The sequence below is a fragment of the Eucalyptus grandis genome, chromosome 6 (assembly GCF_016545825.1).
Source record: "Eucalyptus grandis isolate ANBG69807.140 chromosome 6, ASM1654582v1, whole genome shotgun sequence".
NCBI lineage: Eukaryota > Viridiplantae > Streptophyta > Magnoliopsida > Myrtales > Myrtaceae > Eucalyptus > Eucalyptus grandis.
This window is the reverse complement of record NC_052617.1, coordinates 3,866,820-3,880,389: the sequence shown is the minus strand read 5'-3', so window position 1 is coordinate 3,880,389 and position 13,570 is coordinate 3,866,820. Positions and strand designations below refer to the sequence as shown.

The 13,570-nt window shown below is 40.5% G+C and overlaps 2 protein-coding genes across 5 annotated transcripts; both read right to left on the bottom strand.

Moving 5' to 3' along the window:
• Positions 1-3,300: 3,300 nt before the first annotated feature.
• On the bottom strand, positions 3,301-5,221 carry LOC104448056 (ubiquitin-fold modifier-conjugating enzyme 1). The gene is made up of 3 exons (XM_039314887.1): positions 4,702-5,221; positions 4,503-4,564; positions 3,301-3,634 (listed from the first exon to the last, which is right to left on the bottom strand). The coding sequence occupies exons 1-3, from the start codon at positions 5,032-5,034 to the stop codon at positions 3,505-3,507; spliced, it is 525 nt and encodes a 174-aa protein (XP_039170821.1). The 5' UTR covers positions 5,035-5,221; the 3' UTR covers positions 3,301-3,504.
• Positions 5,222-6,518: 1,297 nt separating this feature from the next.
• On the bottom strand, positions 6,519-11,673 carry LOC104448057 (probable beta-1,4-xylosyltransferase IRX9H). 4 transcript variants are annotated; one of them, XR_005552230.1, is made up of 5 exons: positions 10,402-11,673; positions 8,049-8,298; positions 7,741-7,930; positions 6,937-7,039; positions 6,519-6,843 (listed from the first exon to the last, which is right to left on the bottom strand). XR_005552230.1 is itself a non-coding variant. In XM_018876642.2 (4 exons), exons 1-3 carry the CDS (start codon positions 11,202-11,204, stop codon positions 7,760-7,762), a joined length of 1,224 nt encoding a protein of 407 aa, XP_018732187.2. In that variant the 5' UTR covers positions 11,205-11,673; the 3' UTR covers positions 6,519-7,039; positions 7,741-7,759. The 4 variants fall into 4 exon arrangements, 2 of the variants coding, with proteins under 2 accessions (XP_018732187.2, XP_010060139.2); XR_726160.3 differs by having other exon boundaries at positions 6,937-7,036; positions 10,402-11,672; XM_018876642.2 differs by having other exon boundaries at positions 6,519-7,039.
• Positions 11,674-13,570: the final 1,897 nt, after the last annotated feature.

Below are 13,570 nucleotides of genomic sequence, written 5' to 3'. Positions count from 1 at the left end.
TGGAACCAATTCTAAAACCTACCGTGTTTTTCCGGTCCAATTCCAAGATCCACCCAAGAACCTATCTTATCTTTTTGTTACTTTTTTTTTGTTCATTTTTTACAACAAAATTATATGAGATTATGAGTAACGAAACGATTAAAGATAAAAGATGAACAACAGAAATCCTAATCCGCCAAAAACAACAATCTATAAGATAAATACGTAGTCATGTACAATTATAAAGGATAAAAAGTTCAAATACATAACATAAAACATAAATTCTAAAACTCCATTCTCCATTCATCCATAAAAAATTAAGGGAAAAGGATAGACTAATAAGGAGTTTTGAGGAAAGATAAAGGATGAACGAATGCTGAGGTTAGAATTTAGCGGAAAATGAAATTTAGGTTTTGGCATTTTAGCTTATAAAACCGATTTCGAAACCAATTCCAAAATAGGGTGGTCTAGTCCAGTTCCTGAATGGGTATTCACTTGAAACTGGTTGCAACCTGTTCCCAAACCAGTTACACATGATTTCAAAAATTTGAAACCCATTCTTGGACCAATTCCAACGGTAATGGGTTCCTTGACCTATTTTCTCGGCGGTTCGATCCAGTTCCCGAGTAAAATCAGTTTAGTTACACGCCCTTAAAGCTGAGAGTATGCTTGTTCATGTGCTTGCTCATAGCATTTAACTTTGCCTTTTTGATGCCACGTGCCAAGTCGCATTGCTTAGTGGTGTCACCTGGCCCATACTTGATCAATTAACACTAGTTTAGTGATGTGTCATCCTCACATCTATTAAATTTAAATTTAAAAATAAATGGAAAAACAGTTCTTCAAACGTTTTCCCACATGTATTCCACCAATAAAGCTGATAAAGAAAAAGAAAAAAATTCCTTTAGATAAATTTCGGTTATCCTTCTCAAATATATACTTGAGCTCTGACCCTTCGCCTTAATGAACCTAGGCTCAGGCATGAAAGAGGTTAGCATGAGCACTGGGATCTAGAGCATGGACATCAAGGACCCAAGCAAGGGCACTAGGATCTCGGACTTGGCCTCAATGGACTCAAATCCAGGCATGAGCTCTCGAGTCCCAATCTTGGCCTCTATGAACTCAGGCATGACTTCCATGGACCAAGGACCAAGCACTGGGACCGCTTGGCCTCTATGTGCTCGAGGCACATGTACTAGAGTCTTGGGCCTAGCCTTTGTGGACCTAAGCCCAATCTCAATGGGCTTGGACCTGGGGGCTAGGGACCTGAGCATGAGCTTTAAGGTTTTGGGGTCTGACCTCTATGGACTTGAGTTCGGACGCCAAGGTCTTGGCACAGGTGCTGGTACCCCAAGGCCAATTGAGGTTCCAAGCCCAACCTCTGTGGATTTGGGTTTGACCTTGATGGTCCTCAATGGACCCGAGGCCAAGCATTGAGGTTCCGAGCCCGACCTCTATGGATTTGGGTTTGGCCTTGATGGTCCTCAGTGGACTTGGCCCTGGCCTCTAAGCCGATGCTTGTTAAGGGTTACGGAAATTGATTTCTGATTTTCTAATGAGGAAATTAATTTTTTAAATTTAAGCTAGATTTTTTGTTAATTAGGAAAATATTTTTTATTAGCTCTTTTTCTGAAATGAGAAAAATGTTTTTCGTGAAACAAATGGAGAATATAACTTTCACTATTGTACTCTAAAAAAATCAATTTTTCACTTATGTGATGTAGTGTCTTTTTCGCCTGAATCTTAGGCATCCTTAAATTATGTGTTATTCTTCTAGAAAACTAGAGGTATTACTATCAAATAAGTCCAATACATTCCTTTATATCGCATCTCACATTATTGGTGTCCTTAACTTTCAAAAATATGTAAAAGGCATAGCCGCGCAAAACGCCAAGTAACTAGTCCATGTAGTTCGTGAAGACTTCAAATTCTGTGACTTGAAGATACAAAGCAATAAGTTTATACACAAGTAATCCTTTACTTCCAAACGGGACCAGCTGTTCTTCGACGGTATATAGATCTGATGCTCCTCACGGCCTTCTTGAATTGCAGACTTTTTTTATTTAGTAACGTTGCTGCGTAACACGTCTCTGATAAACGAGTGATCTTACATGCTAACGCTTCCAATTTTAGTTCAACATAAAAGCTACGTTGCTTGCTAAAATGACCTTTATCACCCATACACATCCCCAGTTGGACATGATCAATTCAGGTGTACGAATGCGACGCCTCTATAATAATAGCAGATGAACTGCTTTCAAACGGAGTTCAATCAAATGGGCAGGGAGTGTGTATATCCATAGAGATGATTTACAGACTAATGTTGCCTATATCATGTTCGCTGTCTGTGACACATCATGTTTGCTGTCTGTGACTGTTTCGACTCGAGGAAGTTGGCATACCTATAAACATGCTTATGTCATTCCCGCTTGAACTTCTACTACCAACAAAGTTTTGAATTCACTCCGTGCCAGATCTAGTATGCCTATGCTACACCCAGGAGAGGAAAAGGGAATTCTATCGATGCATCGACTAAAGCGATTGGTCACTCGACCTTGAGGTCACCAGCAGAAAAGATCTCTATCCCAGCTGGTTTCAGCTTCACGTACCAAAGACGGCAAAAAGGGTCAAACCGGCAGCATCTTGGAGCAGTAGTATAGTGCACATGATCAGATCATGATATCTGCCGGTTGGTGGTAAAAACTTTTGAACAATAAATAGTGCGAGCTCTTATCATAATCAATTCACTTCACATAAAGCTATCAGCATGACATGACATGCAACATAAGACCATCAGCAAACAGAAATACAGACCGAAAGGGGGATGTGCACAAACAGAGAAGGAAAAAAAAATTCGGCCGTGGTTGCTTTACTTTTGATTTGGCTCTCTATCCAGGTAAAAACGAGAAACAAAAGTTGATCATCTCAAGCCTTCTAGGAAGAACACGATCATTCAGTGAACAAATGCAGATCATGGACTTATGTAAAATCAAGATGGTCCTAGGTCAAGATCTGTCATATTTTTTCTGATTAAGCTTAAAATATAGATGACAGCGAAGGCCCATGTCCATTACTCTTAGACGGCTGTTGCAATATATTTCAACAGTTTGCTGGTAGGTCAACAAACAAAAGTTGAGATAAGGAGGATAAAATTCTTCATCTATGTACAGTGACTGATTAGCTAGGCAGCTCATATCCAACTTGTGTCACTCAAACCACATCAAAACATGTAACGAGAAGAAGAAGGTCCAAGCTTACACTACACTTTTTTATAAGGGGGCGCCATCAGCAACACTCGGATTGTCACCAAAAAGAAATAACTACTCTCATGGTTATATAAGGAACTTTATATCACTAAAGATAGAAGCAAAGCACGAGCATTTTGTCCGGACAAACAATGTCAGCACTCAACCATGGCTTTATGTAATCCAGATCGATGAGTAAGTAAACAGCTACTTATTTTCTTTGAGCAAGACTAGTCACCGATCAAGGTATGCTTTTACAGTCTCAAAAGTTCAAAATGAGTTACGATTCATTGGATGATGGAGCGTCATCCTTGTGCTTAATCATACCAGAATCCACGAGTATAGGAACCTCAGCTGCAAGCCATGGAGCTAGTCCCAAACAAAGTGCATGCGCTATACCAAAACGAGGGCTGCCAAATTTGAGACAACAAAGATCAGATTCCCACTGAGCCACCAGTTTTAGTAAAATTTGAGGAGGTAGAGAGCAAATTGATTCCACAAAGTAGTAACAGGGCATTTGAGTGAGCAAGATAAACAAAAGATACAGAAAAATTGAATCCTCTTTATTTCCAGAGCATCATTATCTTTGCCAAATGAAGAACCAGCCCAAATATGAAACAACTACTTCTGTTGTTCACATCAAACAAATCGTGACATATAGCATAAAAATCAAGGATCATGTTTGAACAGAAATCTAAGATGGCCTTCTGAAATCTATGTTGTTAACAATTTGCGGATCCACCTTAAGATCAGGGACAGTTGCATCATAAAACTAAAAGGAAATTCCCAGGAACCAAAGATGCCACTCTCAGTAGCTATTTTAGAAGCTAATAAGAGCAAAACAGTAAGATCCAACACCCCCCTTCCCCTAACCAAACATACATGAGAAGCACAAACATCGGCATGAATGCTCACAAATTCCTGATTAACGACCCAAGAATAAGAAATCTTCCTCTTCCCCTACAATTTGTATCTGCTATTGAAATTCTTCCTCTTATCAGAGTCGAAGCACCTCCAAGCCATTGCACGATCTAATACACGATTCCGTTCTTCTCCGTTAATAGAAATCGAAGTGGAACAGCAACGCATCAACTAAACCAAGAAGCCAAAAATTCCAAACCCCTTATTAACTAAGGATTTGTGATCTCTAAGCTTTAAATTTTTGGCTTTTCCGGTGTGTCCCTCAACCAACCCAACACATCACGTAAACATAAAACACAGAACAATATCGAGTACGAACTCCGCTCCATCAAAGAAGCACAGAAATGAACAAATTACCAGTTCTTGGCCCAGAGCGGCTTGAAATGCACCGTCAAGCATATCTTCCCTCCTCTATACATCTATCCCATCACAAACACAAACACCCACAAGTGAAAAAAACGAAATTGGACAAAGTTAAACGGCAAAAGGCAAAACTTCAGGCGAAAAGAATGGAAATTGGCAAAAGAAAACGAACGAGAAAGGGAGGAAGGATGACCTTCTGGGTCTTGCCGTCGAGCTGAGGGAGCTCGAGCTCCGGGGCGGTGGCGGGGTAGGTAACGGGGATGTCGAATTGGAGGTCGAACTCGTACTTGAGGAGGTTGTGGACGTACCAGCACTTGCCGGTCCAGCGGGTGCCCTCCGGGTTGGCGGCGGAGATGCGGAACCAGTCGTTGTCGTTGGACTTGTTCATCTGGGTGTAGGCGATCAGGGCCTTGTACTCCTCCTTCAGCCGCTGCGTCCACCCCGCCCCGTCCCTCGGCCCCGCCTTCGTCCCCAGCAGCGGGATCTGCGTCAGCGTCGACTTCGTGCTCGGGTCCCACCCCTCCATTCCTCCTCTCTCTCTCTCCTCTCTCTCTCTCTCTCTCTCTCTCTCTCGCGATCCCCGGATGCTCGCCGCCGGTCGGGATCGCGATTTGCCTGGAGACCGACCGTCCCTCTCTTCTCTCTTCTCTCTCTTTCGGCGATGAAAAGTCGGATTCTTTTCGAGGGGTGCCCTCTTGTCAATTTGGACAAAATATTGGACTTGGGTTCGGTCCCTTTTCAATGCGGTTTAGTCATTTTCTTGTTTCCCAAAATATATCTTGTATCAAAGTTATTCTTCGATTTTCATTTGAAGAGATATTGTTTGACGATTCTAGACAAGAAATATCATAGATAAGCAATAGACAATGATGACTTTACTTCAGATAAAATTATTGTGTCAGAATTTAATTGATGACAAAATTTAGGAAGAATCAAAAGTAAATTAATTATGCGGAAATTTAATTAACGACAAAGCTTGAAAACGCAAAAATGCTATGTAGGAATTTAATCGATGATGCAACAACTAGAATAAAGTTTAACGCCAAAATTTAATTGACAGCACAAGTTTACAAATTGAAAATACAATGTAAGGAATTAGAGATGATTGAAAGATAGTAAATTTATTCATTTGTGTTCGAGACTCTAGTACACGAATGATAGTATCTGTGCCACAGCTGTCTCTAAGCAATTCTCTTGCATTGTAGCCATGTTCTTTCATCTTTATAAGTTTTTGTCAGTATTCTCATGATGCCATGATCTTGTCTTCAAGGGGCCGTTCCCTTAAAAATCATATGTTAGTTGCTTCACAACCTCGTTCACTTTGTTCTCCAATAACTTCAAACCTGTAACTGCATCTTAATGTCATTTGTGCATTGAACTTTCTCCTTATGCATTGATAGTTTATCAATCCTATTAATTGTTACCCTTGTCAATCATCCTTAACCATACGTCTTAACCGTATGCCGTTATATATCAACAACCGATTGATAGTGATCATTGATGTGCATAAATATTGATATTGATCTTTGTGGGCATCAACAATGGATCACGTGCTTGATAATATTCAATGCTTTAGTCACATGTCTATTTGTATCAACAACCTAGTCATTTTGTAGTGCAAACATATCTAATATGAAACGTTCAAATCATTTCTATGTATATGAATATCATCCGCATTGAATTTCTCGTAAATATTTTTGCAAATTCTTTTGAGTTTATTATATCTTTATGGGATTTACACGCCGGGAAGAGAACAAATCCAAACAGGCTAGGCTCACTTCTGAAGCAACTTTCACATGTCAGGAATAAGCCCATTTCCTCAAAAGCGTAGATGATCTATCTTTTTTACTTCATAGGGGAAGAAAAGAACTCAAGGTCTACATATCAATTCGTTTGTGCATTGTCCTTTTGCATATGAAATACCTCCACCTGTTCTTTTGATTGGCGATGTAACACTCCTTTTTTTTTTTTTTTTCTGAAAACCTACCTCGAGAGACATAAAACAGTTGCTTCCAAACCGCTTCGTGCAAATGCGCACTCTGCTCTTTTCTTTAGACAGATGAGAGCATTCTTGTGTCAATGGTCAAACGACTGTTGTTCTTTTTGTACTGCCTCAACAAAATGGCAAGAAAATCTAGGACAGTTTGCTTTTGTGATGGTCCTATTTGTTACAAGACCTGATCACAAACAAAATTGAATACACACAAACCCAACCCCAGTCATACAACAATTTTTCATTCCTAAGGGGCTGAGGAGTAAAAGAAATCCAAAATTCACCTATCTCACCCCCAAAGATCCAGCCACTACTTCTCTACATCAGTCAAATCCCATGCTCCTGAAAAGAATAGAATGTACCAAAGAATTCTATTTTGAAAAAAAAAATTGAAAATAAACACTTTCTTCTTCTGTCTCTTCTTTCCTTGCTTACCATCTGATCCTGAGCGGTGATGGATTGTATAAAAATGGGCGAACTGTTGTTGGGGATTAAAAGGTTGCCGACACGTGAGAGAGCCACCACCATGCAGAACCTGCTGAGATATGGGGAAGAACATGAATTACTGGTGCAAACTATGCATTTTCCAGTTGATCCAGGCTGTAGAAAAATTTTCTGCATGGATTGATCGCAAGACTTGATTCCAAAGAATATGGAGGCAGCACATAGTTCTATGCAACTTGTACTCAGGTTTCTTTGGTTTCAGAAAACATTTCCAATTTTTGTTTTCATTAGTTTTGTTTTAAGAGAAAGGTAAAATGAAAACAGTTTGCAATTTTGAATTTTCTTGAATACAATTGGTAGGTGATAATGAAACAACTCAAGGGATAAGATTCGTAAAAATTTGCTCATATTCCACTGAAATTGTAAGAAAAACTTTTATTTTGATTTTCTAGCCCTCCTTCTCCTTCAACACAAATACAATGAGAACAAAAGAAAGTTCTTTTTAACTTAGAGCTTTAATTTTGAAAACAGTATCTGCCATTTTCATTTGAAAGCTAAAAAAAACACTGCAAAACAGTTTCCTGGATAGTTCTCTTTTTTCTGTTGGAAATGATAAAAGAAAAACTACAAAATTTTGTGAACCAAGGAAGACCTAAAATTTCTGATAACCTTTGGTTGATGAGATTTCATGTGAAATTTTTTCTGATGCATACCAAATGAAGTCCACTTTCAACTGAAAAGAAGCACCTAACGGGGGGGAGGAAATTAAGAACACAGCCAAACGACAGACCGTACCAGCATGGTTGAACTTCCGTCACGTAACAGTTAGATCGGCCTCCAGGTTCTTGTCAAATAGCCACCCTTTTGGATAAATAAGATTACGAGCTTCCAAATGGAGATGCCAGTTTATTATTCTTGAGCAGCCAAAAGGAATACCTTCCATCTGACTTTCATCTTCTACAACTTGTTGTATAAACGTGGTCTCCTAAGAAAAGATGGATGAGGGGAACAGTAAGTGAAAAAACTATATCATACCCATGATACCTTTAAGGAATTTCCAGAGAATTTTGAAAATTTTTGGAGAGGGGAACACCAGATATTACCTGAAAACCCTCCTTCACTGTATCCAATTGCTGTATCGGATGCAGCGTCAGGCGCCTCCATCTCTTTGGATCCCACAAGATTGTACTGTTAAAAGCAAATCCTGACATATCAACATGAAAACGTCGGAGTCTTTTACTTTTCTCATTTGTGTGCCATCCAATCACTTGACTTCCATTACAGACTGGACCTTCAAGAATAGCCTTGCTTTTGCTCTGTGCAAGCATGGCAACTGGCCAAGTGCCAAAACGCCTACATGACAAGCAATTGAAAGTCAGGATTTGCCAAAAAGTTGCACAAAACAAAGTTCAGCAATCTAACAAACTTGAATATATAATAACTACTACTTATTGTAACGCCCTAAGTCATCTACTATAGACATGTTGTCCACTTTAAACATTAAGCACTCATGGTTTTGTTCTTATCAGAACAGCCCATACTATCCCAAAAAAACGCGTTTGTACAGTTAGAGAACCCAGAACCCTATAAGCTAGCTTAAGACTCCCTCCCTAAATGATACAGGACAGAAGACATACGCTTAACCTCGCTCATGTACTGCCGAGGCGTGGCCTCCCCTACCATCCCTCTATGCTACCTCAGGTCTAGATCGTCACATTCTCCACCCCTTATGACACAGCGCTCTTGCTGTGGCCCCCCACATGCTGCAGAAATCAACTCTGATACCACCTATAATGCCCTCGGTCTGCCACTGTACACATATTATCTGCTTTGGACACTTAATCCTCACGATTTTGTTCTTATCAAAGCAGTCCATACTATCTCAAGAAAACGCATATGTACAGTTAGAGAATCCAAAACCCTATAAGACAACCCAAGGCTCCCCCCTAAGCGATGTGGATAGGAAAAATGCACTTATCCTCGCCCGCGTACTGCCGAGGTGCAGCCTCCCCTGCCATCCCTCCATACTGCCCCGAACAAAATCCCAACTCCCACCTCGAGCTTCTTGCAGCAATTGGCTATAGGGAACCAGAAGTCCACCAATAGTCAACTGATAAAAGCATTGATCTCAAGTCAATAGCCCAAGTATGCGATAGAAAAAACAAAAAGACATTAGCCTAACTAGGCACCTCTTAACTGCATGCTTCAACTATTGGCTTTAGCAGAAAGAACCATGTGGAAATGTAACAAGCACCCTTTGTATAGGAACCAGATTACGACATATATTCGCTGATGCTTTTGGTAATCACAAATTCAACAATAATTCTAATAAAAGACACAGCAAAAGCCACTATCATATTATAAGTGGAAGATCCAGAACTAGAGGGAAAAGCCACAACAAAGGACTAGAGTACCCCAAAATGGCTCTGAGTTGTTCCCACAGTGTGGAGAAACTCCAAGAAACCTCTTGCAAAAATTTTACCCTATCCGACTAATTGGGACCAAGTTGTCGATCCATCCACTGATTATGAATTCCTTTCCAAATTACATGTACCTACCGACAAGGAAGAAGCAACAACTTGCTGGGATGCAAGCTGCTTATATACCAAACTAGAAGTATTAGTGAACTTGAAAGAGGAAAACATGATTGAACAGTCTCAGATAGGAAACTCCAAAATCAGTTTGAGCTGTTACAAATTAACAAATTATTTTCCTGACAAAAAAGCAAGGATGGAGAAAAGCATTTTGTCACCAAGCTGATCCAGACACAATAAATTAGTGAAACACTCTAACAAAGTTATGGCGGTGGCAGTGTGAGAGAGGGATAAGGAGTGGTAAGGTTTAATAGAGTACCAGCAAGGAGTTAGTTGATTGCCAGGCCTACAACCTTTACCACGCTGCATTACAAGATTAAACAGTGATCATCCTCAAAAAATTTTTTGCAGGTCAATTTAGCAGGATAGTGTGTTTAGGCTGAAACACATATCTAGCCTGTAGGATAATCTCGTACATATGTACCCAATATAGTAAACTAGTACCCGACATGGTAGAGTAGAAAGCCATTCCAAGTTTTGTTATATCAAAATTGATGGAAACAGAGGTATCAAACAGATTATGGCAAACAGGGTAATGCACTCCCCAAGCAAAATGTTCCATGTGCAATATGCCTGCCTTTGACGCAATCTAAAATTAGCAATGAGTCAAGGGCAAGATTTTGCGATGCTCATTCCTACCTACCACTAAAAATCATGGCAAAAGTTCATTTATTAATAACATCTCCAGCACTGATTAACCTTTAGATACTATAAACAGCATAAGTAAACAAACAGAGGTACCAACTGCTAGCATCATTTCCAGATAACATCAAATCACCTAAGAGACCTGACATAAAACCTGTATGACATTGTAACAATAGCGATTAAACATTAAACAGTTAAAAGAAGTTTGAAAGGGTACCTAATTTGTCTTAGGCTGTGGAACAACTCAAGAGAATAGATATTATCATCGTCAGCAAAGTAAACAATTCCATCGAGCTTATGGCGCTCAATATGCTCCAATGCGGTGTTCCTCTGATGCACGCCCCTATCCTTAATATCTGTAGAATTCTTTGTACATACCAAATGCCGATACATAACTCCGCTTTTCCTCAATATATCTGCAGTCTCCATGGAAACGACATTCATCTCCACCACTATCCACAAAAGGGGAGGCGGCACAAGCCTCAGTACCTGGCCTAATCTATATAAAGAGTAAGCTTGTGCTGCTCTAGAATAAGTTGGCGTAACCACAATCAACTGCTTCCTAGGCACCAAATCAGAACTTCCATCTGACTTCGCCCTGACTCCTGCTCCTACTTCAAGATTCGAACTTTCGCGCACAAACCCATCGTGCCTTACCGGATGATCGATGGCCTTCTCCAACTGAGCGTTGACATTGACATTGGGCGGCTTGATATCCAAAGAGAAGTCATGAGCCTGCAATTCGTTCACATGCCCGAAAGGGGTCATGCCGAATAGAAACCCGAAAAGGAAAAACAACAAACACCTGTAGAGCAATCTCCTCCACGACCTCCTCGGCTGCTTCCCCAGCAAGACGAACGTCAAGAATCCACAGACGTCGAATCCCAGCGAAGCCGAGGAGGGCTTGGCCGAGGCGGCGAAGGGTTTATGCGACGGAGGCGGGACCGGAACTGGGGCCTCGCCGTTCTGGTAATGGCGATCGTGGTACGGCGGCGACAGGGTTCTCCTGAACGACGCCATACCGGACGAACACGAGGCGAGAGGCGGGGCAAATCACATCATCCGACCAGCCTCATCAGTTGCGGGGAGATCGACAGGAAGGGAGGCTCAAATACACGCTAGAGGATTCGCGGACAGGTGGGGAATCGGCAATGTACAAGAATGGTGAATTGGAGTTAGATAGATCACGCGAATCGAGTGAGGAGGAAGTCGAGAGTAGTTAAAAGATCGAAGCTGATAATAAAGATTCGGTTTTTTTCGGTTGAGCTGAATTCGAGGGGTACGTGAGATGTCGGAGGGCGCCGACGATTTGGGGCGACAGAGCGGCGGCGGTACTGAACTTACGATCCGACGAAGGGATCGGACAGCTTTTCCTCAGAGAGATCAGTGAATTTCTGGGATAAATTTCAAGAACTCAGGTAGAGAGAGAGAGAGAGAGAGAGAGAGAGAGAGATTCTGTGTTGAGTTTTTCATTTTTCATTTTCCTATTTTTATTGAACTTACTTGCGGGGATGTATCACAATGATTAGCTGGGTGTATGTAGGGAAGGAGAAGTGGGATTTCCTTTTCCTTTTTTTTCTTTTTTTGGACAAAATGGAGAATTAACAAAGAATACAACTAAGGCACGACGCATATTGAATGAAGGAAACGCAATAATATATTTCAGAAGGCTAATTATACGAACACAGAGTTGAAATGTGCTAACGTTTTCTTATTCAGTTGCTGGACGAATATACAACTTATAGCCAAAAATTTGCATGTAAAAGGTAAGTGAAGGGTGACCAATGGGTAAAAACAAGTGGGCATATGACGGTTGACGCTCCACATCGCTTGAATTGAATTATTTTGCAGTTTTTCCCACATTCTTGTTGGCGAGTGAGGCATTTTAGACATGAAGAAAAAAAATCAAGGCAATCTAATGAATCGACTTCAAATTAAGAATTTGGAATTGACCCATAGATCTTATTTTAGATTCAAATGTTGAATCAATAACACTTAAATTAGACATGGAACCAGATTGGCTAGTTCCAAAAGTGTTATTGATTCTAACCGGAATCGAAATAATTTAGTGATATAATATCATGCATATTATATTTTCTTACCGTAGCTGATATTAAATGACTTCTTGTTAACCGAGTAAAAATATGCACTTTAACCTGCCATTCAGAGCATTAATCCAGAAATCGAACCAGCTTTGCCCATTTCAAGGTTTTACCTAGAAACCAAGACCAATTCTCACACCTAGAAAAATACGAGCAAGAAGGAAAAAGAAGGGAAACAACTAAGATTAATGTGAGCGAGCGTGACATGGGCGTAATTAGGCATGTGTGGAAACAAAAACAAGAATTTCAACGGTCTGACGAGGAACTTTTTTTTACGGTGGTCTTCGTTCTCGCCTATCACATGGCCATGAAGGAAGCGGAAGGCAAAGAATGTCACTCGTCTTTATCAGCATACGTTTCTCCTCGAGCGTCGGCGATTTCCCATGCGTTAGCTTCACAGCTCAACAGAAAATCCGATCATTATATATCTTATTTTAGCATCGTTTTGATATATTTTCCAAAAAGTCAGGATGGTGCACCACGCTTAAATCAGGCGACTTTTTGTTTTTCCGTATAAAAAAAATCCCAAAAACTTGTCTTGGAGATTTCTAAGCCGTCCGATCAAGGTAAAGAGTGAAATTTGTTTGACCATCTAGACGCGATTTTCTACATTTATTTTGGTGATACGCTCTGATACCGTCAACGATGGCGTCCGACCATCGTTATTACGCCTCATTTGAATTCTTCGTATCGTTTTCTGCCGGCCTATTTCCCTCCTCAACTCACTCATTAATATCAGACACATGGCTCTAGTTTGACCTCTAGGAGCCCGCAATTCAGGTATTTACAGGTTTGGAACTTGGTGGGCGGCAAAACCAAAAGAGGGGACCGTCTGATGTCAGTCTCAAGAATTTTGTTCGGCGGATGAATTTGTTTTAGTTTGAGAATGACGAAGATCTGAAATCATTTTATCTTGCGAAAATGTGATTTGATGGTTAGTTCACCAAACTTGATGGGAACCACCCTCTTCTCGAATGGTAAAGTACCACCAACATTGCATGAACAACGTTGACAACCCGGAGGCCACAAAGTTTTTATGAAGCAAAAACATTCCGTCAGCTCTAGGGAAGTAAGTAGATAAGGCAAATTTAGGCAAATTTCATTTCTACCTTATTACAAAAAAATAATATTTGTGTAATATGTTATATCTCTTAACAGGAATCTAGCCATCTATCATGGCGATGCTTTTCCAAGAACAGTAGAGCACCTTATGACCTCCAAGCTAAATTAGACATGTTCTATACATGCTGAGTAGATTTCTTGAGTTGTGAAAGCAGCAGGCAA